The 20,683-nt window shown below is 50.0% G+C and overlaps 1 protein-coding gene across 1 annotated transcript in view; it reads right to left on the reverse strand.

Moving 5' to 3' along the window:
- Window positions 1-2,921: 2,921 nt before the first annotated feature.
- The window catches only part of XYLT1 (xylosyltransferase 1), a 292,362-nt gene continuing 274,600 nt past the window's right edge, over window positions 2,922-20,683 (reverse strand). Inside the window, exons 11-12 of the mRNA XM_032460971.1 lie at window positions 14,975-15,308; window positions 2,922-9,465 (exon numbers count right to left, since the gene is read on the reverse strand). Coding sequence (XP_032316862.1) covers window positions 9,143-9,465; window positions 14,975-15,308 — 657 coding nt within the window. The 3' untranslated portion in view covers window positions 2,922-9,142. The remainder of the gene's footprint in view (window positions 9,466-14,974; window positions 15,309-20,683) is intronic.

Below are 20,683 nucleotides of genomic sequence, written 5' to 3' on the forward strand. Positions count from 1 at the left end.
CCGACGGCTGTTTTCATTCTTGTCCTTTGGGCTTTAATTCTGCTGTCTTCTGCAGTTTCATGGTCCAGGAGGCTCCCCTCCTGATTAAACTTCTTTGAGTTGGGCTACTGTTACTTCCAAGTGAACGAATCTGACTAACAGATATGAACAGCAAAAATCGTATTTTGAGAACATTTCCTCCTAAGGAGCTGGCACCTTACATGCTCTGTATCGGGTGCTGGGTTGGGACTTAGACTATGCACCTATGTGTCTGAACTTGAAGTCGGTCAGCGAGCCCCCTTTTTCCCATTTAGAGGTTGAGGAGACAGAGGTCCATCACAGGAGAGAGCCACGCTCTGATTCCACAGCAAATCAGTGGCAGAACCGGGGCTAGAGAGGACCTGGGTCTCCCGGTTCTCAGCCTGGTACTTCCCATCGGGGTTGGAGCGGCGTGAAGTTTCTGGGCAAAGCGGCAGAAGAGACCAACTCAATACAGAGGCACCAGATCAAGTCTCCAACACTTGACCTCGGGTCAGCCATACCTTCTTTTGGCTCCAACTCTAATTTTCCATCCTTTTGACTTTCCAAGACCAGATTTGGGGGGGGGGGGAGTGGTGAATTATTCTTGGTCGGGTTTCATTCTCCAAGACCCAGCCTAGAACTCAACTCTCAGCACCCTGGCAGCCAGACCCCAAGCCAGCTCCACCAAAGGCCCAGCTGTTTCCATGAGCAGTGAGAGTTTCAAAGCTTCATACCCTCTGGAACCACCAACGGGTCTGGCTGGGGCCAGGTAGGGAGACACTGCTTCGAAAGTTTCCACTCCCACTTCAACTGGAGCAGCCCTCCCAGCCCCCAATGTCTTTCATTTCATTTCATTTTATTATTGTTAATCAAAACATACAGTCATATATAAACACTAGGTTAGTTTCAGGCATACTGCATAGCGATTTGACATTTGCTTACATTGTAAAATGATACTCACCCTAAGTTTATAACCATCTGTCCCCATATAAAGTTAATGCAATATTATTGACCATGTTCCTTATGCTGTGTATTACACCGCCGTGACATTTATTATATAACTGGGGGTTTGTACGTCTTAATCTCCTTCACTTAGGGTGCCCAGCCCCGACACTGCTTCCTTCTGGCAACCACTGTTTGTTCTCTGCCATCTCCCAATTTCCAAGTTTCTTATATTGCAGTTTAATACACAATTTTGTTTGAAAATAGGTCCTCTTAAAAGAAAAAAAAAAACCCTTAAAACCATTAATCTGATGAACTGAAGTCAACCACTACTAGTCTCTGAACAAAAGGTGACATGTGACAGGTCAAATAAATCAACGGGAAAGAAATTCCAACCAACTCTTTCATGAAAAAGGCCCAGAAGGGCCTCTTTTTCCCCTTATCGATGGGAAAAAAAAATCACATTTACTTTACGATAACCCATGTTTTGCCAAATACTATAAATCAAATGTAGGATGCAAAGACAGCATCTTGGACAAACGACCCCGTGCCCATGTGTTAACTGAGAAATGTAACATGGCTTCAATCACTTGTTCACTCAGTAAAAGCTCACTGAGCGCCCAAGCCCCGGGCTCACTGTGTGAAGTGCTGGGAGCACTGGGTGAACAAGACCACTGATCTTCCTCCCAGGGAGATTGTAGAAGTTTATTCTTCCCTTGCAAGCAAACCCTTTTTTCTTTTCTTTCTTCCTTCTTTTTTTTTTTGAGGACTCATATTTGAACCAAGAATGGGGAGATTGGCTACATGGTCAGACTGGAAAAAAGGTTTTGGCAAACGTGTCTGGGGCCCACCCATCTTTCCGAACATAGAGTCACCTTCTCCAACCTATTTTGTTCCAGCTTCAAAGTCGCATCTGGGTCTCAGTGCTTATCTTTGCCTTTAGAATTTTGAAAGGTGAAGTAAAGGCATTTCTGCAACTCAGCACCTGGGGATTCTCAATCCTTGGCCATGGCCTTCAGGAGTCTCTCTATAACCATTGTAATGACGCCAACTGAAGGTTGGAGAACCAGTCCTTCTGCTGATTCATGACCGTCTCACTGGGGGATGGGAAACCTTGGTGCTAGTTCTTGGTTCGATATGATGCTATCTCAGTGGCTTCACCCGTCTGAGTCTCTGTATCTTTACCTATGGAATGAAGGGGCTGAAATTTGGACTTTCCCAGAGGACCATCTGAGCCTCCATTTCTGGATGAATTAGTGAAGGTAAAGCTAGCCGCTGTAATTGGCACGTTTTTGCTGGCATAACACAATGCATGTCTTTCTTTTCACATCATAGTCAAGTAGGAGTGGTTGTCCATGTGGCCATCTGGGGCACAGCTCCTCCCATATTGTGACTCTGCCCTCTTTTAAGTTGGGGGAGGCTTCCAAGGAGAGCAGTAGAAAAGATAAGTTAATGAATGCCCCAGATGAAGATGATTTAAAGCATATGAGCTAGTAAATGGGGAGAGAGAGAGAGAGAAAGGGGGCTCTTGTGGGAGGCTTTATGGCCAGCCCTAGAAGTGCCTTACATCCATTCCACCCACATTCCATTGGCCAGGAGTTGGTCACCTAAGAGTGAGGAAGTGTGGGAAATATAATCTAGCCATGCAGTGAAGAGGAAAGGAAAACAGGTTTGCTGCACAACCAGTCAGCTGGGTATAGAAAATGTTTGCCACTTGAGATGGCAGTCTTCCTCACTACCCTGTACTTAACAAGGGGTTTAAAACCACGCACTTCTGCCTTAACCAGGGGCATCTTTTACAGGAGGGAGTTGCGATAATCTGATTGAGAGAGACGACAGCAGGGTTGATTAGGGAGTGTGTGCACACATCAGGTTTCCCAGGAGAGGCCCAGTTTATGCCCGTGGTCTCAGCACGAGGACAGTGCCGAGCAGAGGGGAGATGCACGGTATCACCGAAAAGCCATACACCCACTCTTCCATAAAGATGGCATTTTTTTTTTAATTTTAAAATTCTGCATCTGAAAACACAGTATGACAGAAAGCATGTATCTACACCTGCAGTGTTTTTGGTATGATACAGTATTTCATACATCCACTGTTTTCTGCAAAAATTTTTGCTTTGTCAGACAGAAACAGACTCCCCTAGACAAAAAAATACAGCTAAGGCACAATTTCGTTGTTGTTTTTCTGCTAAATGAAAAGACAGAAAAGGTGCAAAAATGGGCGCGTAGTGCAATAGTTTCGAGAATCACATTCTACCGCGAGGAAAAGCATTCGGATGATGGGAACTTTGATTACTGGTCAATTTCAGATAGTTCAATATCTCTTAAAATACTCCTTTAAATAAATAGCAAAATATCTACATCTTTCAGTGTGTGCCGTTTGAATTCTCTTTTTTTTTCTAAAACTTTATTTACAGATTCTCTTTTTTAAAATCAATACATTACAAAATAGTTCTGTACAGTTTTATGCATATTATGATCTATAACAAAATAGTTATTTTTAAAAACTATATCACCACGTGTCTCTGAAAAACAACAAAGGGGACGGTAATAACTTACTGTGAGGCCTCTAAAAAAAAATATCCAAACGCTACTGACAACATAATAATGTAAGAAAAAAAGATGAAAGGGCGACAAAGACGACTGCGCTCAATTCCAGTGAATTTCCTATGAAAGCCCTGGGGTTATCTTTGGCCTCCATCAGCCCTGGAGCGATGGCAGGGTAAAGGAGGGACTCTGAGAGTAGGGAGAGTGAGAACACGGCCCATCTGCTGGGAATATTTAATGCTATCACTTTCCAGGTAGGAAGGACGGAGAGAGAAATTGAGAAACTCTCCTGATTCACCCTTGAAGGAAGTATAGAAAGTCACCAAGTCTTCGGGGGAGGGGAGGGATGGAAAGCCCACGTTAGCACTCGGCCTGTAACGAAGCCAGACCATGATGGCGGCGACGGGCTCTAGGAGAGCGCCTGGGAGTCGGCTGAGTTTTCGATGAGCACCCAAGCCTTCATTTCACCCGTAGGAAACATATAAGAGTATTTTTCTTAAAGACGACACGTGTAAGCCATTTCTGTCGCATCTGCAAACTTCAGATCGGCAGCTCCCCTCTTAGGAAGGTGCCCTGAAAGCTTCAAGATGCTCTGTCTTCTCGGATGTTGGTGGAAATGGGAGGGAGAGGGCGGTCAGCTTTCCGAAAACAATTTTAAGGCCACATTTCAAAAAAGGAGAAACCTAAGGCTTTATTTGGGTGGGGAGGGAGGGATAAGGGAGTCAGAGGAGGATGAGCAATGGAGAGGATGCGGTTAGGAATGGGGGTGGCAAATGCAGACTTGCTTTCCTGTAGGCAGAGGCAGTTGGAGGGTTCCCAGCCAAGAGGAGGGGGAAGGGAGGGCCACTTTCTCCCTGCTTGGGGCTTGGCAAGAACAGAACCAAAGACAACGGGAGGGGCAGACACAGGTGGCGCATGAAAGCCCTCCTCAGTCTTAAGAGGGATCTATACAGTATCTTGTTTGCAAGGTAAAAAAAAATTATACTTCTGAGAGAGAGACAGAAAGACAGAGAGGCAGAGAGAGAGAAAGACAGAGAATTTGCATAGACTGTACATTCAGCTCAAGCAGATTTTGGACACCTTTATCCCACCCCCCCACCCCAGGTAAACATCTCAGCAGACACATGAGGTAGCGCCGGTGGTAGACCCATGGGCAAAGTAAGGAAAGTGAGGCAGAAGCGAAGAGGACAGCCCGCGAGCACGGCTTCCGAAGATGCTTCCAGGCACGTGGCAAGATGGCTGCTAAAACCTGGCATTTGGAGAAAGCTGGGCTGCTGGACACGCCACCCCCTCCCCTTGGACCCTGTCCTGGAGGTCGTCTCCTGCCACGATGGAATTCTGGAAGGTGGGGACTGGGCTGATGTGGACCTTCTTATGTCTAAGGGGCAGCTCCCGAGGTCTCCAAATTCTCCTCTGTCTTCCCTCCCACACACACTGTCTCGTGACCAGAAGAGCTGAACAAGCCAGCTTTCATGGGGTACCTCTCCTCTGGGAGACCGTTTCTTTGAGATGGGAATGATTAGTAAGAGGTCTCCCTTCCCTTCTGAGTGCAGTAGAAGTTACTGTTTTTGTCCCTTCTTAATGCCGGCTTTTCCCTCCTCCACCAGGACAACAACTAATCTTTTAAACCAACTCGCCTGAGAGCAGAGGTTGCTGGCAGTGCATGGACTAAACTGTGAAGTTTCTCTTTGCCTATATTCTGTTAAAAACAAAACAAGACAAACAGAAAAATTGACAACATTTACAAATCAGATATCCTATTAAAAGATGGATTTTGGGCTTCTCTTACCAGAAGATTCCACGGCACTGCGCCTGTATTCTCACATGCAATGACAGGCTGGAGCTGAGAAGCAGCTGCATTTTTCGTCTGGGTCATGAGCACGCCGGAGACCACAGTCCCCACTGCTCCCTATTGTCCTCTACCAACTGCTTCCCTCATCTGTGCTAGTGTCCTGGACCCCATAGACATTTGTGACCCCAGCCACTGGGTGTGGCTTCAATCTGGTGGGCCTTTACCAAGAGCTGTTTCTAGCCTATCACCCTTGGGTGCTGCTGGGGGAGCTTGTGTCCTGAGTCCCCTGTGAACTTGGCTGTAAATGGGGTCTTTGCTCCAGCACCACACCTAACAGCTACTGCTCACCTCTCCTCTGTGCCTTTTTGGCAAAGAGATCAAGGTTCCAGCCAGGGTCCTCCTTGTCCCTGCAAACTGGAGAACCAGACGGCCCACCCCACCCGGCGTCAGCCCAGGGGAGCTGTGATCTGCTTTTTATTGGTGGGGCTTGCACGTCTTTTCTAAACTCCAATTGCATTTTAAAAGTTAAACTAACAATGGCAAATGAAGTCAGAATGACTCCTGATCGGATTAGAACAGACTTTTTCAAAAGGGTGAAGTGTGTGCACATCTTAAATTGTGACGGTCCTAGGAACTGGTCTCGTCTTCCTTAGGGACCTGCGGCCTTGCACGTGGCCCGGGAAGCGGGGCTTGGGAAGGTGGCCTCCCGAGCGTGATTTGTGCCTGGATGTCACAGGGGTGGATGGGAAATTGTACAGAGTGTCGCAGCCTATTCAGCACACTCTTCTCTCCCCAGACTGACCCCCACACCCTGCCCCTAAGCCCTCCTGAGGTCCCAGGGACCTGGTCAGGGACTCAGCCCACCGCCACTCTGCTTCTGTAACAGGTTTCCAGACACCACGTTCTCAGGCTTTTAAAACCCTCAGGCAACCACAGTTCAAGGCTGCCTGACCACTGGCCTCTAACTAATAGATTATTCTCAGGTACATTAAAAATGTGAGTTAAACTGTTTCCCCTGGGTAAACATCACCGCTGCTCAAATCATCCTGGGCTTTGTTGGGCTCCCCCCGCCCATTTTTAAACCAAATGTGCATCTTCAAAGTTATTCTCTGCTTCAAAAACAGACGACACCGAGGAACATCCCATGTGGCTATTCACTTCCCAGTCTCCTTGCGGTGAGTGGGGGAAGCGACGCCCAGGCCAGGGGAGGGGACCATCCCCGCAGTAAGCCTGCCCTGCCGTTTCTCCACTGTTCCCGGATGGAACAGGAGTCAGCAATGTCAGGGGGCGGGGGCCAGCGAGGAGCCTGCAGGCTCACAACACACACGGGGACGTGCCAGCACTGAGACCCCAAAGCCACTTCAGATGACACCGTGGCAAACGCAGAGTCCTCAGGGCTCAGCGAGGAGGGTGGAAGGGGGCTCCCCAGGCAGCTGCCACAGGCTCACGGGGACCCGGGCCAGAAGCAGAGGCTGGGGGCAGGAGGCTGAGTCACAGGCCTCTCCATCCCCACAAAGCCTGTAAAACCACGTGGAGATCACGTGGGCTTCCTGAGAAAGCCACAATGAGGCCCCTGGAAGTGCCGGGCTCACTCCTGGGCTGACCTGGCCGGGTCTGACCACCCACCCTCTTCCTAAAACAGATTTCTTCTCCTCCAGGCCTTGGAAGGAGGCTGCTCTCCCTCAGTCCTCTTGTCATGTCCATGGAGGCCCACGGTTAGACCGGCGGCGGGAGGGCAGCGATGGAGGGAGCGGGGACCCCGAGCTCTGCAGCCGGCACTGTCTCCCTCCACAAGTGGTCGGCTTGTTGTGTCCCTGTCCCTGTGCTGGGGGCAGGCAGTGGGGATGGCTCAGGACCTCCAGCACCTCGAGACCTGGAGGGCTAGGTGGGGCTCACGCCCTGCACGAGGAAAAGCGAGGCACCAATGTTCCCAAGGGCACCCTCCCTTCCGGCCAGTGGAGGGCGCTGGTTGAAGCCTTCTCCTCTTGGTGTCCAACACCCCTGCTTTCCACTGAGGACACGCAGAATGTAGGGCGGACAGAGAGAGACAGAGACAGAGAGATACAGAGCAACGGACAGAGCGAGAGAAAGACAGAAAGAGACAGACACGACGGACTGGGGGACGAGGGCGGAGGGAGCTGAAAGGCGGGGCAAGGGGGGCCTTTTGTGAATAAAGGCAGCTTCAGTTAGTAAGATAACATAATTGACAAGCTGCAAAAACAGCACCTACTAATTAGTCATTGACTAAAACATATAAATAATAAATATCTGAAGTGTCCCTTCTCTATATCCTCCATGGCCCACAGGACATCCTGCCTTGCTGGGCGGGTGGGGTGCGTCGGGGCCAACAGCTGACAGGGCACTGGGAGCAGACAGTGGTCCCTTCAAACCTGCAAGGACCTGCTCTCCACGGGAAGGACAGCGTGTGACCAGGGCTGGGACTTTTCCAAGGGAATCCTGTCCTCTGGGGGAGGGTGGGATGGGTGGAGAAGGAGGCCCCCAGGGAGGGGCTCTCTGGGTGAGCAGGGAGGCCCTCCGATGGCACATGGCAAGGAAACCCTTTGGGTTTTGAGTAACTCAAGCAATCGGAATAACACTGTCTTTTAGGTTTTAAACAACCGGATGCTTAAGCGTCCCACTTGGACGCCCCATGTCAGATGGGCCTGTTGGCACCTCGGATAAGGAAGGGCTGAACTTAAAAACCAAATCTGAAATGCTTTTTCCTGGCTGTGGAGTCTGTTCCATGTGGTCTGGTCGCTCCCAGCAGCACCAAGTGCGCGATTCTCAAAGGCTCGGCGCGCCTGGCCTCAGAACGCAGGGCTCAGGCGGGTGACGACTGCTGTGCTGTCCAGCTCAGGAGTTCTGCTCCCAGCCATCTCTATGAGTTTCACGGTCATGGTCCCCAAAGTTCCCACTGTCAAGGACCAGAGGGGCCATGGTCTTGGTCTCCCGGCCCAGGAATGGCTGGGGGGCTTGACACTCCTGATCAAAAGCATCACTGCGTTTCTACCTCGAAGGAGGGGGTGGCCTGGAGCCCAGGACGTCTGGCAGTCACACTTGGAGTGGACCTTGGCCATGGCACATCAGAAGGCTCTCCTGCTCATCTAGTTACTAAGGAGGAGGATGACTGAGCCCAAGAAGAGCTGGTGGGAAGCCTGGGACCGCCCCACATCCTGGCCTCTCCGCCGGAGCCCGCTCCCTCCCTGCGGATGGGTCCACGAGCGTGACTTTCACCACCTGTCATTTCAGGGCTGGCACGAGGGCTTGCCCGCCCAGAGGAGCAGGAAAGTGAGCCGAAGGGCAGGGCTGGAGATCAAGCCCGGCGTCTGGGCAGTGCTTCGCAAACTAGGTTTTTGCAGAGCCCTTGGGTTCTAAAGAGGTACCTTAGGAGACGCCCTTGGCAAGGAGACCACCGTGTGGGCTGAGCTCTGAGGAAGAACCTCCCGCTCAGCTTCAGCCAGAGCAGCCTGAATTTTATCTGCACCTTGAACTTCCGCCCGTGCCTTAGTAAACAAAGCTCTGCTGCTCAAAATTAAAGTTTGTGAATCACTCGTCTGGGGGGTCGGGTTACGGAAGGGGAAGACAAGGAACCTGTAGGACTTGAGGATCAACCAGAAGAGGTAAGACCACCGCGGTGCTGGGACTGGGCCAGCCACGCCCCCAGTAGCCGGTCTGCCAAATGCAGGTCATTGGCAGGACCTGCTTGGCCGCCAAACCCTTCTTCTCCACCATCCTATGACCAGCAGGAGAGCCCCTCTCACAAAAGGCACCCCCGGGGCTAGGAGGCCAGGGTCCGGGTCCCACTGGCCCCCTGGCTGCTTTCCCTCTGAGATCTGCTGGGGCCCCCACGTGCCCAGTGCTACCTGAGCCGGCCGTCGGGTTTGACCGCCCCTAGCTCTGACTTGGGGTCGGGGCTGAAGGAGCTCCAGGCCGTCTGGCTGCAGGTCTGCATGACCGGGCAGGCGCTGGGGCCCGTGGCACAGATGTCCATGGTGGTCCACATCCCGCCCACCAGTGAGTCCAGCCAGTGCTCCAGCGCCGCGCCGGCAGACGCCGCATTCCGCCGGGCCTGCTCCACCTGGGCGGGGCTGATGGGCAGGCTGAGGACGGGGTTCAGGCTCTGGAAGCTCTGCTCCATGTAGGCGCTGCGGAGGGGCCCATTGTGCAGCCTCAGTGCTTCCTCTGAAAGCCAAAGGGAACAAGGACATCGTGAGAAGAGCCACCAACCAGACACCTGCTGTGTGCCTGGCGCCACACTGGGCAACGCGCAGCACCACTCAATTCACCGGACAATCTCACGAGGAAGTTTTCAGCAGTCCCATTGTACAGACAGAGAAACTGAGCCTGCCTTCCTACAGTTATGAGCCCACTTTGTGCGGGGGGAGGTCCAATCGTCTATTCATTCAGCACGTTTTTCTGGAGCCCCTTCTATAGTCCAGACACATTCATCCAACACATATTTACTAAACATCTATTATCTGCAAGGCATTCATTCATTTATTTATTTGATAAAGACTTATTAAGTGCTAGGCTCTATTCTGTGCTGGAGCAAACCAGATGGCAGGAAGAATGCAGTCCAGTGGAGGAGGAATGATGACAATAAAAAAAGAAACAGCAAAACAAAAAAACCCAGTAAATAACAGTAAAACAATAAAAAAATAAATAAGGTCGTTCCAAAAACTGATGTGTCATGAAGGGAAAAAATGGGGTGTATTAAGTTAGAGCAGGGGTTTCATAAACTCCTGCCCTTGGATCAGATCTGGCCCACCACCTGTTGTTGTAAATAAAGTTTTATTGGAACATGGCTATGCCCATTTGTATACTTATTTTCTCTGGCTGCTTTTGTGTTACAACAGCACAGCTGAGTAGTTGAGACAGAGATTGTATCTGGCCCACAAAGCTGAAAAATGTACTATCTGGCCCTTGACAGTAAAAGCTTGCTGACCTCTGGGTTAGAGAGTGACGAGGGTGTTTATGTTAGATAGGGTAGGCAGGGGAGACCTCTCTGCACAGCTGACATCTGAGCTGAGTGCTGAGCAACGATGTGAAGGAAGAAGCCACATGCAGATCCTGAGGAAGAGAATTCCGGGGATTGGGAGCAGAGGGCACGGAGCCTCATTAGGCACCTTTCCCCAAATCACACAGGTAATGAGAGAGGGACCCAGGGTTTGCACCTGGCTCTGTGGACCTCAAAGCCTGGTGAGGAGCCTGGATCTTGGGTGCTGAACGCCCACCGTGAACTCTGTATAAGCCATGGGTTTCTGCTTTGGTCCAAGACATGGTGCGTGATGGACCACAGCAAGGAGTCCTTGGAGCAGAGTGGGGTGGGGTGGGGAGCCCAGTGGCTCTCACGACAGCTCTGCCTGGCTGAGCACCAGGGTTTCATGCAAAAGCACAGGGACGGCAGTCTGGCTGTCTGGGTGTCAACCCCCATGTCCCACATACCAGGTGCGTAACTTCTGACTTCAGAGCCTCAGTTTCCTCGATAAAATGGGTGGAGCACTAGTACCTTCCTCAGAGCTTTGTTTGTGATGATTACATGTGCTGACTCACATGAGGCATTACGGGGGCATCTAGCAAGTAGTCAGAAAAGTTTAGCTAGAGTTATTATTGTTGGTATTATTCGTGCACAATACACACACATGCGCACACACACACACACGCAGTAGGGCTGTTTTATCATCCCCATTTAACAGATGAGGAAACAGAAGTAACTATAGTTTGGAGACAGATCTGGAGTTAAATCCAGGACTGGCTGACTCCAGCACTTGGCACTGTGACACTCTACTCACAGTTTCATTCAGCAGCTGGAACCTAACACAATGGTTTTGTTCTTTATTTTATTTTATTTTAAGTTTTTCCACTGGGCAGTCAATCTTTTGTAGACTTGGTTTTTCCATCTGAAAAATGGGGATTCTCATCCTTGCAGTAATTAGACTCCCAGGGCTGGCAAGAGGCCCAAGTAGAAGTTCACATGCTTTGTAAACAGTAAAGTATGAAGGAGAGAGACAGTGACTCCTCCCCAGGCTTACAGGCGGGGAAGCAGGAAGTGTAGACCGTGGGGCTGAAGGAAAGAAGCTTAAAGTTCCTACTTATTGCTTATCTCACTGCCAAATACAAGAATATCTTTTTTTTTTTTTTTAAAGACTGGCTATAAATGTGTGTAAGAACCATGCTTTTTTGCATAAAGGTGAATAAATGAGGTGACACCTGTAAAGCGTTTAGGGCTGTGCTTGCTGTATTAATATTCTCCATAAAGTTTAAAAAAAAAAAGACTGGTGAGTTGTGTGTGACCAAATCAGGTTTTGCTACAGCCGAGATCACCAGGATTAGAAGAAAGCTCCTTATAAGACGATGGAGCATTCAGATGACAATGCTTCCTGTCTGCTTGGCGGTGGCTGTCACCCTCCGTGGCAACTAGGAGAGCCTGGATAATCAGCAGGTTATTTCCTAATATGTGTGTTCCTGAGTGAGGAAGAAAGACCGTATTTATGTCTTCCCTTATAAAAGCGATGAGAAAACTAGTTGAATTACAAATATGCCTTGACTGACACAGACCAGAAAGTCATCCCTTCGGTTCCCAATGCCCCAGGAGGCTGAGGGGCTGGGCTCTGTGGTTCGGAGGGGGACAGATGGGAGCCAGCAGAGCTGCGTGCACGGAGCACCCGTCCTGTCCTGCTATATCTATCAGAGCTTCCCTCCTCCAGGTGAGTTGGGGCTGTGTTTGTAAATCGGCCCTGGCCCACCTCTCCCTGGTGCCCAGCCTGGTGGGGGCAGCTCCTGTGTCATTTTTCACGAGACCAGCAAGTCTCTTCCCAGCACGTTCTGATTTCCCGACCACAGCCTCTCAATGTCTCCATCTCTGCTGAGAGGAGAAGCCAGGGAGCCGGGAGACACCCAAACTGAGAAAAGGCAGGACATGCAAAGTGAAAGGAACAATTAACAAATATTTGAACACCGGGAACCAAATATTGTGGTTGATGCAGAAAACCCTTATGAAAAACGAGGTTAATGTGGGAAACGCTGTTACTGCATCAGCCCGCGACGCTCGCCTCTGTAATTAAATTTTCCTCAATTCCACCTCATCAGATTTCTTGAGATTACCAGGGATGCATCAATAGCAAATTACTCTTGATGAATCATTTTACAAATTGCATTGCTCCCACCTTCGTGTTCGCTGTCACTGGAACATCGTTAACAGATACGATTACCGACGACGGATAGTGGTGGGGGATGGGGGCTGCGCCCAGTGGCTCATTCTGGGCATGGGCGGGAAGAGCCTTGCTGTCCTCAGAAACCCCAGGAGAAAAAGACTGGAGAAATCAGGACCCCGTGAATGGCCCTGGCGCTATTTTACTGGGATGGGGATGGATTCAGGGCCACTGTTGTGCTGTCCAACAGGTGTATCTGAGGCTAAGAGGGACCTCTCCTCCATGTCTGGCTTTGGGAACCCTTAGGGATGCTAAGGATGTGAACCTAACCAGGGGGACACTTGAGGACCCTAAATGGGGGGCTCTGGCCTGGCTGGTCCTGGAGGGGCTGTCTTTTGCCTGTTTCATGGGGGAGTGGAGCAGCAGACGTCCATAAGGTCCACGTCTTTCTGTTTGCTCAGCATAGAAACTTTGCAGAAGTCGACAGAAGTCACATCAACACTCCTGTCTGAGAATTCCAGGACTCCCTGTTCCCCCATATCTGTGTCCTCCTCTCCTGGTGTCACTGGCTAAATGGCACAGCCCAGAGCTCTTTTTAGCTAACAGGGGCTGTAATGAGTTTCTGGCTTCTGGGTTTGTGATCTGTTAAATGGAAATGAATAATTTCAAACACTGAGAGACCTGGAAATCCTGTTTTCTAGGAATCTGTTTTATGGATGTATCTTCATGGCCACATACTATGTTAGGTTCAACAATCTTCTCTGCAGCCTTCTCTGTTACAACAACAACAAAAGAAGCTATGTGTCCACGAAGGAGGGGACAGATAGGTTCTGGGTCCTTAACCCAGTGGAATAGCAGGCAGCTAGTAACTTCATATACACTGACTTGGAAAGAGAAAAAAATCAAGTTTCACACAAAGTATACCATCTTGTCTTTGTGATTTTTGTTGTGTGATTATGTTAATACTTTAAAAGCAGTGAGAAACCTTTAGAAGGATGCACGCCAAACTCTTGGCAGTGGTCCCTCCTGGAGGTAAGACTGAACAGGGAGGAAGATGCTGCCTGTGATAAAAGAAAGAGGAGAGGAGGAAATAGAAAAATAAAATAAATATTTTTGGATTAAAAAAAATAAAGAAAAAAGGCAGGCATGCTAGAGTCTGCCGTCTCTCTCCCTATCCCCTCACACCCCATGGAAATCACCATCCTGAAACCCGTGCTGATAATTCTCTTCATGTCTTCACAGCTTTCCACTGACATGTGAATCCTGAAATAGTACATTGTTGGCCCGGCTTGTGTTTGGACTTTAAATCCATGCACCGTAATTATGACATTTCCCCCTCAACGTGAGGTTTTAGAGACCCATCTAGATCTGCACACGGATGCAGCGCTGCTGTGCTGATGCGCCCTGCTGCACAGAACTCCGCTGTCTGAACAGACCACACCGCTTGTCCATCGAACGCTGGACGTTCGGCTTGGCGCTACTGTGAACAGCTGTGCTGTATTTCCACGCAAGTTCCTAGGGCCCGGACCTCGGGGTGGAATTTCCGTGTGCCAGGGTTGTGTATGCGTTCATCTCCCCCTGGAAAAGCTAAACCGTTTTCCAAACTCATTTTATGCCTTCGTTCTCCCACGAGCGCTAGACCAAGGGTCATCCTTCTGCAACCTGACCATCAGGTGATGCTGTCTCACCTTCAAACACGTCTCCCAACATGATGGATGTGAAGGAGCATCTCTTTTTGCTTTTAATTTGCCTTTGTCTCACTTGAATAATGAATAATGAGGTGGAGCATCTTTTTTTAGGTGTGGGGGCCATTTATGCTCTCCCTCTTTTTCTTTTTAAATATCAGAGATTGGCAATCTTTTCTATAAAGGACCAGACCGTAAGTGCTTTTGGTTCTGTGAGCAACTACTAGACGCTGCTGTTGTGGCCTCAGACTCAATATGTAAATGAATGAATGACTGTGACTGTGTTTCAATGAAACTTTCTTTACAAAAACAGGGACTGGGCTGGATTTGTCCTGTGGCTTAAAGTTTGCTCTGATTTATGGGATTTCTGAATCTGAGATCCCTTTGTATATTCTGAATATGAGTACTTTTTTTGAATGTGTGGCAAATATTTTCCACTAGCATGTGAGATGGCTTTTTACCTAGTCTATCCTGGTTTTGATGAACAGGATTCCTATTATAGTGATTTCTTTTTAAAAAGTGAATAAGATTTGTTGAAACTCTGTACCAGCCTGGGTTTACTTCCCATCTGTCCTAAATATGATCAGGGCCTTCTGGAAGTCCAGTGGGAGAGCGTCTGACGCACAGGTATCTAATATAGAGACAGAGGACATCACTCAGTGTGCAGGGACAGGAAGAAAGTTAGAAGGTTCTCCATGACAAATGAGCAGGCAAAAAAGTCCCGAGAGCAGAGAGCACTGTTCTCGAACTTGGTCCACATGCCCCAGCTCTGAGCAGCACCGCCTGCCCAGGTGAAGGACCCACGAGGCTCCAGGGATGGAATATTCACCCTGTGGAGACACTGGGCATACTCACCTGGCTTGATGGGCTGCCTGTTTGAGAAGGTCAGAGGCGCGACGAGGAACTTGGTTTCTGCGACTGGCACCCAGTGGTGGAGAATTTTCACTGTCCAGACCCCGGGCCTCAGGGGCAAGTTCAAAGGAGGCTTGTAGTGGGTGAATTCGGCAGTGGACTCAATCAGGATGTCGTAGGTGGCTGCGATGATGTTGACAGGATCCACCCAGATGATGGTCACGGTCACGTTGGGGCCCTTCCCCCATTTCTGCATGCCCACCGGCTCGTCCATGGGCCCCAGGAGACCCCCAAAGTTGCGGAAGAGCCGCTCCTTGGCATCCCACTCAGTGCCAACCTGAAACAGAGGAAAGAGGCCTGAAATTGCTGGAACTGAACGAGGGTGCTGGGTCCCAGGAACGCCTAGGACCCTGCTGTTTGGGCTGCATACACCCATTTTACAGATGAGGAAACTGAGGCTCCAATTAAGTTACTTGCTCAGTCACTTAATGCTGGACAGGCAGTAAGCAGAAGATCTGGGATTTGAACTTGAAAGATTACGACGCCCAGGGTTCATTTCACTAAACCTTTGGGCCTGCAGTTCCCGGTATGTAGTATGTGCTTTGGAAAAACAATGTGCATGGAATGAATGAACGCCCATCTGCAGGCCATTCCAAGGAGACCTACACCCTGCCTCTCAACAGGTATGGCTGGTTCCCACTTTGGTCATTAGTTTTGCAGGTCACGTGCCTCCTTTTACTGTAATTGTTCTGAACAAGAGAGGAGCCCAGGTTGTGGAGCTGCCCTAGGAAAAGGAAGGGTCCCTCAGCATGGCTTAGCATTTGCAGGAGCTCCAATGTTCAGATAGCTTTGGCTTCCCTAAAGCTTTGTGAGCTGGGCCCTGTGGCTGGAAGATGGTGGTACGACCCAGCCTTCCTGCCAGCCAGCGGGGTGGGTGTATGGCTTGGACCCACCAGAAACCTCCTCTTGGCTTCCCTCCTTCCCCCTTTGCTGCCAGCAATTTCTACTCCAGCCAGTAACCAGAAAGACCTGGTGAAGTGTCCTCTCGGTGCTCAAATCCCCGTGGCTGGTCCCCTGCTGATTCCCGGTGCCCAGCACCACGCCTGCCACACAGTCAGCGCTCCATCAATCACTTGTCGAATGGACGTGTGAGTGACTTGGCAAGAAAAACGAATTAACTACGTAGATCCCTGATACTGAGCTCTGCTGCTCATTCAAGTCAGATTAAATCGGGGGGGGGGGGTCTTCCCTCCCCAGGAGGTTTAAGTTAATGTTCTGAAGACACAGCGTGTGGGGGCCTGGTAGCAGGTGATAAGTACACTCTGAGACCGTTTCACGACCAGCGTCTGTGGGGGTGTGTGTGTGTGTGTGTGCGCAGGTCGGGTGCAGGTGTGGGTCCACACGTCTACACCCTGAGAAGACGTCACATGCGCAGTGCACACACGAGCTGGTTGACTTTCTCGTTGTTCCTGCCTTGAGTTATTATGTCCATTCTTCACCCAGGACACAAGGCCCCATGGCTAATATTTACTGAGAGCTCACAGTGCGCCGGGCCTAAGGCTAAGCGCTTGGATGCACTGATTTGCTTACCATTCCCAACTCCTTCACGGGGGCACCCTTGACAGAAGCCTTACTTCACACACGGCTCAGAGCAGTCGGATGGCTCAGCGAGGGGGACCCGGGAGGCCCGACCCCGGAGGCTGGGTTCTTACTCACTCTTCTATATATTGCCTCCCCTTCACTCATTCATTCATCCACTCACACACTCATTCATGCATTCATTCATTCATCCAACACCTATGTGCCGAGTGCCTACCACCTACCCGGGGTGGTTAGTTATACATGCATGTTCACAGGCTCACAGCCGGCTTTAAGCTCCTGTCTTTAGGCCAGAGCCAAGACTGGCACAGAGAAGCTGTCCAAAGGGCAGCGAGGGGAGCCATGCTGGGACAGAGGCCGCCGTCCCTCCCAGACTCGTGAGATCTTGGCTTTTTCTGCCTCCCTGCGCCTCAGCAGTGACTGGCTCCTCCTTGAAGACCTCTGGGGCCTAGCACAGCAGCTGGAACCCAGTTGAAATTAAAACAACACTGTTAGTGGAGGAGATAAATGAATGAGTGGGCAGGACTTGAACCAGGCCTCCAAGTCTTAGACATTTTTGTAGAGAAACCCAACTTTGCTACCTCACTCCGTTCAGTTCTTCCAAGCCCCTTCTCATCGTTCATGAGTCCATTCTCTCCCCAGATCCTGCGCGGTCTGGCCCACCCTGGATGGACTCCAGCCTTATCTCCATCCCTCTGCCTGCCCTCCACCCACCCTGCTCCAGGCCACCCTGGAGCACTCTCGGCGCCTCTGCCCCTGATCCCGCAGCCTGGCCTGGCCCTCTCTTGGTCACTCTTCTACCCTCCCCTCCTCCTGGTCGGCTGGTCATCCAGCTCTCAGCCCAGGCGTCACCTCTAGTTGGGAGGTGCCCCGATGTGTAACTGCCCACTGTAGCTTTTTATTTCTTTCTTTATTTTTGCCCAGTACCACACCTTCTACTTTACGTGTTTCTCCCTGCAGCTCAAGACTGTCGACTCCACGAAGGCAGGGACTACATCTGGCTTGTCCACCGATATGTCTCCAGTGCCTAAAACAGTGCTGAGCACATAGTAGGTGCTCAATATCTATCTGTCCATTCTATCTCCCTACTGACCTACCCATCCATCCATCATGCATCTACGTCAGGAATGGTTGGGGCCAAGCACATGGATAAATAGATTTAATGCTCACAAAACCACTTTGGGGTCCTACCTAAGGAAGGGGGTTTTGACCAGTCAAGCAGCTGTGGGGACACTCCAGAATATCATCCTTGGATCCCTCAAAGGAAGGGAGTGAATAATTCTCCTAAGTCTGATTTCTAAAATGAAGACAACCTGGGCCAAAGAGATGCAGAGCGGCTGATAGTGGGAAACCTGAATTTGTTTCTAAACCGAGGAGGGGAGGCGAGAGTCAGCTGCTGCCTCCAGACACGAGGGGAAGTGGGGCTGCCTGAGAGGGAGCCCTGCTGCTGTCACTTCCTCTGTGGCCTTCAGGACCTTCTCACCCAGCCTCACTGTGGGAGTCTGCTGCCATTCACCACAAAGTCACCCACTACTCAAATTTAAGTACTGTTGAAGTTCAAGCTCAATATACTGCTCCTTTGCTTCAAACCCACCAAGGCTCCCCTCTGCACCTAAAATGCAATTTAACTTCTTTCCAGGGCCTGTGAGACCCCTTGTGATCTGTTCCCTGTCTCCTCTGAGAACTTCCTCCCACTATTTTCCTCTTGTTTATTGGCCACACTGGGCTTGCTGCTCCTTGAGTGTGCCAAGCGCCTTCCACAAGCCTCAGGGCCTTTGCACGTGCTCTCCTACTAGATGATCTGAGAATGTTCTAGATCTCCCCACCACTGGTTTTACAAGTTTCAACTCTAAAGTTATCTCATTAGAAAAGCCTTCTTGAATTGTTTCATTAAAAGTCATTTCTGGGGGAGGGAGGGGGGAGGGTATATCCCCAGGGTTCAATCCCCAGGAGCTCCATTTTAAACAAGCAAACAAACCTAATCACCCCCCCCGCCCCCGCCAAATGTCCCCACTAGCCTCTCAAGTTCTCAGGAATCACAAATGAAGTTTGAAGTTTTATTTTCTTTATAATACTTGTCATTAACTGGAAAGTTTTTGCTTGTTTATGTCCTCATTCATTGGCTGGCTGCCCCACTAGACTGCAATTCCACGACACCAAAGGTCTGATCTGTCCGGTTCACTGCTGCCCCTCCCGCACCTCGGTTATGGCAGGACCTCAGTGGCTGCCTCCTGGAGAAGTGGCATCTTTTCCCCAAGTCACTACTGTCTGAGCTGGTCAATGACACTGGTGCCTGCTGGGAGTCAGGCACGGTGCAAACCCCAGAACTGTGCCAGCCCAACAGAGATTCTCAGTAGCCCCCAGGGTGGCCCTGCAGTTCATTCCTTCCTTCTTACCCAATTTTACACCATTTGCCTTAAAACTAAGGTTTTAGAAAAAAAATTCAAAATACATGTCTCAGGGCTCCCTGCATCACATGCTGTTACTCTGCCAGAGATCTGGGTGGTTCCCACACAAAGGGTACCAGAGCTAGAGCAGAAACCCTCACAAATCACTAGCCACGGAGTGACCAACATTTGTCACTGCCACAAGTGCCCAGTTACCCAACGGCAGGCTGATAAACAGCGAGAGACCAGCCACCAGGCATCCATCTCATTAATGGGACATTAATGTCTTCAGTTGGCCGCTGGGGTCCCCAGAGCACAGAATCCAACTGGGGCAGCATCTAATTGCCCCCTGATACCAGTAATTTATGGAGTGGGTGTCCATGACAGCTTAGATCCAGCCAGTCCATTTGGAGCTTTAATTTAAAATGGCAGCTTAACAAGAAACTTCCACCCATGCCTGTTCAGTGCCCACCCGGTAGGGCACAGGTCAGCCAGGTGGGGCCATAGGGGCTATAAAAGGACCAGCAAGAAATATGGAAAAAGGCCAGAACACTTCCTCCCACCCTCTCCCAGCCCTCAAGATTCTCCATATTCTAAAACCGGACTCCCCATCCCAACCCTGAAGCTAAACTCACTGGGAATACTTCACCCCAGGGGTGAAGCACCTCTTTAGCTACTTGCTGCTGGGGAAGGCAGAACTCTGGTGCTGGAGCTTTGTGTGGGCAACGCTCAGCAAGCTTGACCACACCTCCCCTTCCTCCCTGCATCACTATCCAAGCGCGTACACTCCTTCATTCAGAAATCTTATTCAGCATCAACAAATGCTGTGTTCTCTTCTGTGCGCTAGGATACAGCAGTGAGCAAGCGTGCCAGTCTCATTTCTCCTGCAGACAATCACCAAGCGATCAGAGAAATCAACAAGATCATTTGAGACGGTAAATGCTAAGGGAAAAAATAAAATAGGGATGTGTCGGGTGGAGAAGGTAGTTATTGTGGCATAAATGGCTGGGCATGGAAAGCTTCCCTGAAGGTGTGCCATCTAGATTTAGATCTGAATGACAAAATAAAAAAAAGGTGAAAAGCTGGGGAAGAACATTCTAGGCAGGATGTTGAGGGCATGCCACACGTGAGGCAGGAAGGAACTTGGTACGTTTGACAAAGACACAGGAAGTGCGAGCGGGGAGGAGGTGGTATTGGGTGAGGCTGGAGCAGCAGATGGAGGCCAGATCACGTAGGGCCTCACAGGTCTGGAGGTAGGACCGATGTAACAAGGCTGGTGCCAGGAGAATCCACCTCCTCAGGCAGAAAAAATAACTAAAAGCTGATGCTGTCCTGGGGAGGTGGGACCTGGATCCCGTGGACCCATGCATCCATTCACCAGTCTATCTGTCTGTCCACTGACATGGCTGTCCATCCATCTATGCATCCATTCATCCACTCATCTGGTCAACGACTGATCTGGTGCTTACTTTGAGTTTATCTCTGTGCTAGAAACTGGGGAGACAAAAGCACAATTAAGCATGGGATTTGTAGCCTCAGAGACCTGGGTTAAATGTTGAGCTCTTCCACCTCCTAGCTATGATCCAGAAAATCATTAGGCCTCACTTTTCAACCTGTAAAATGGGACTAAGGCCATAACTCCATTAGGAAACTGGTTTGTTATTAGTTTATGACTAACACATGTTTAGGAGGAATTACTGATTAGGATAAAAAATTAAAAGGAATA

Source organism: Camelus ferus, chromosome 18 (genome assembly GCF_009834535.1).
Source record: "Camelus ferus isolate YT-003-E chromosome 18, BCGSAC_Cfer_1.0, whole genome shotgun sequence".
Lineage (NCBI taxonomy): Eukaryota > Metazoa > Chordata > Mammalia > Artiodactyla > Camelidae > Camelus > Camelus ferus.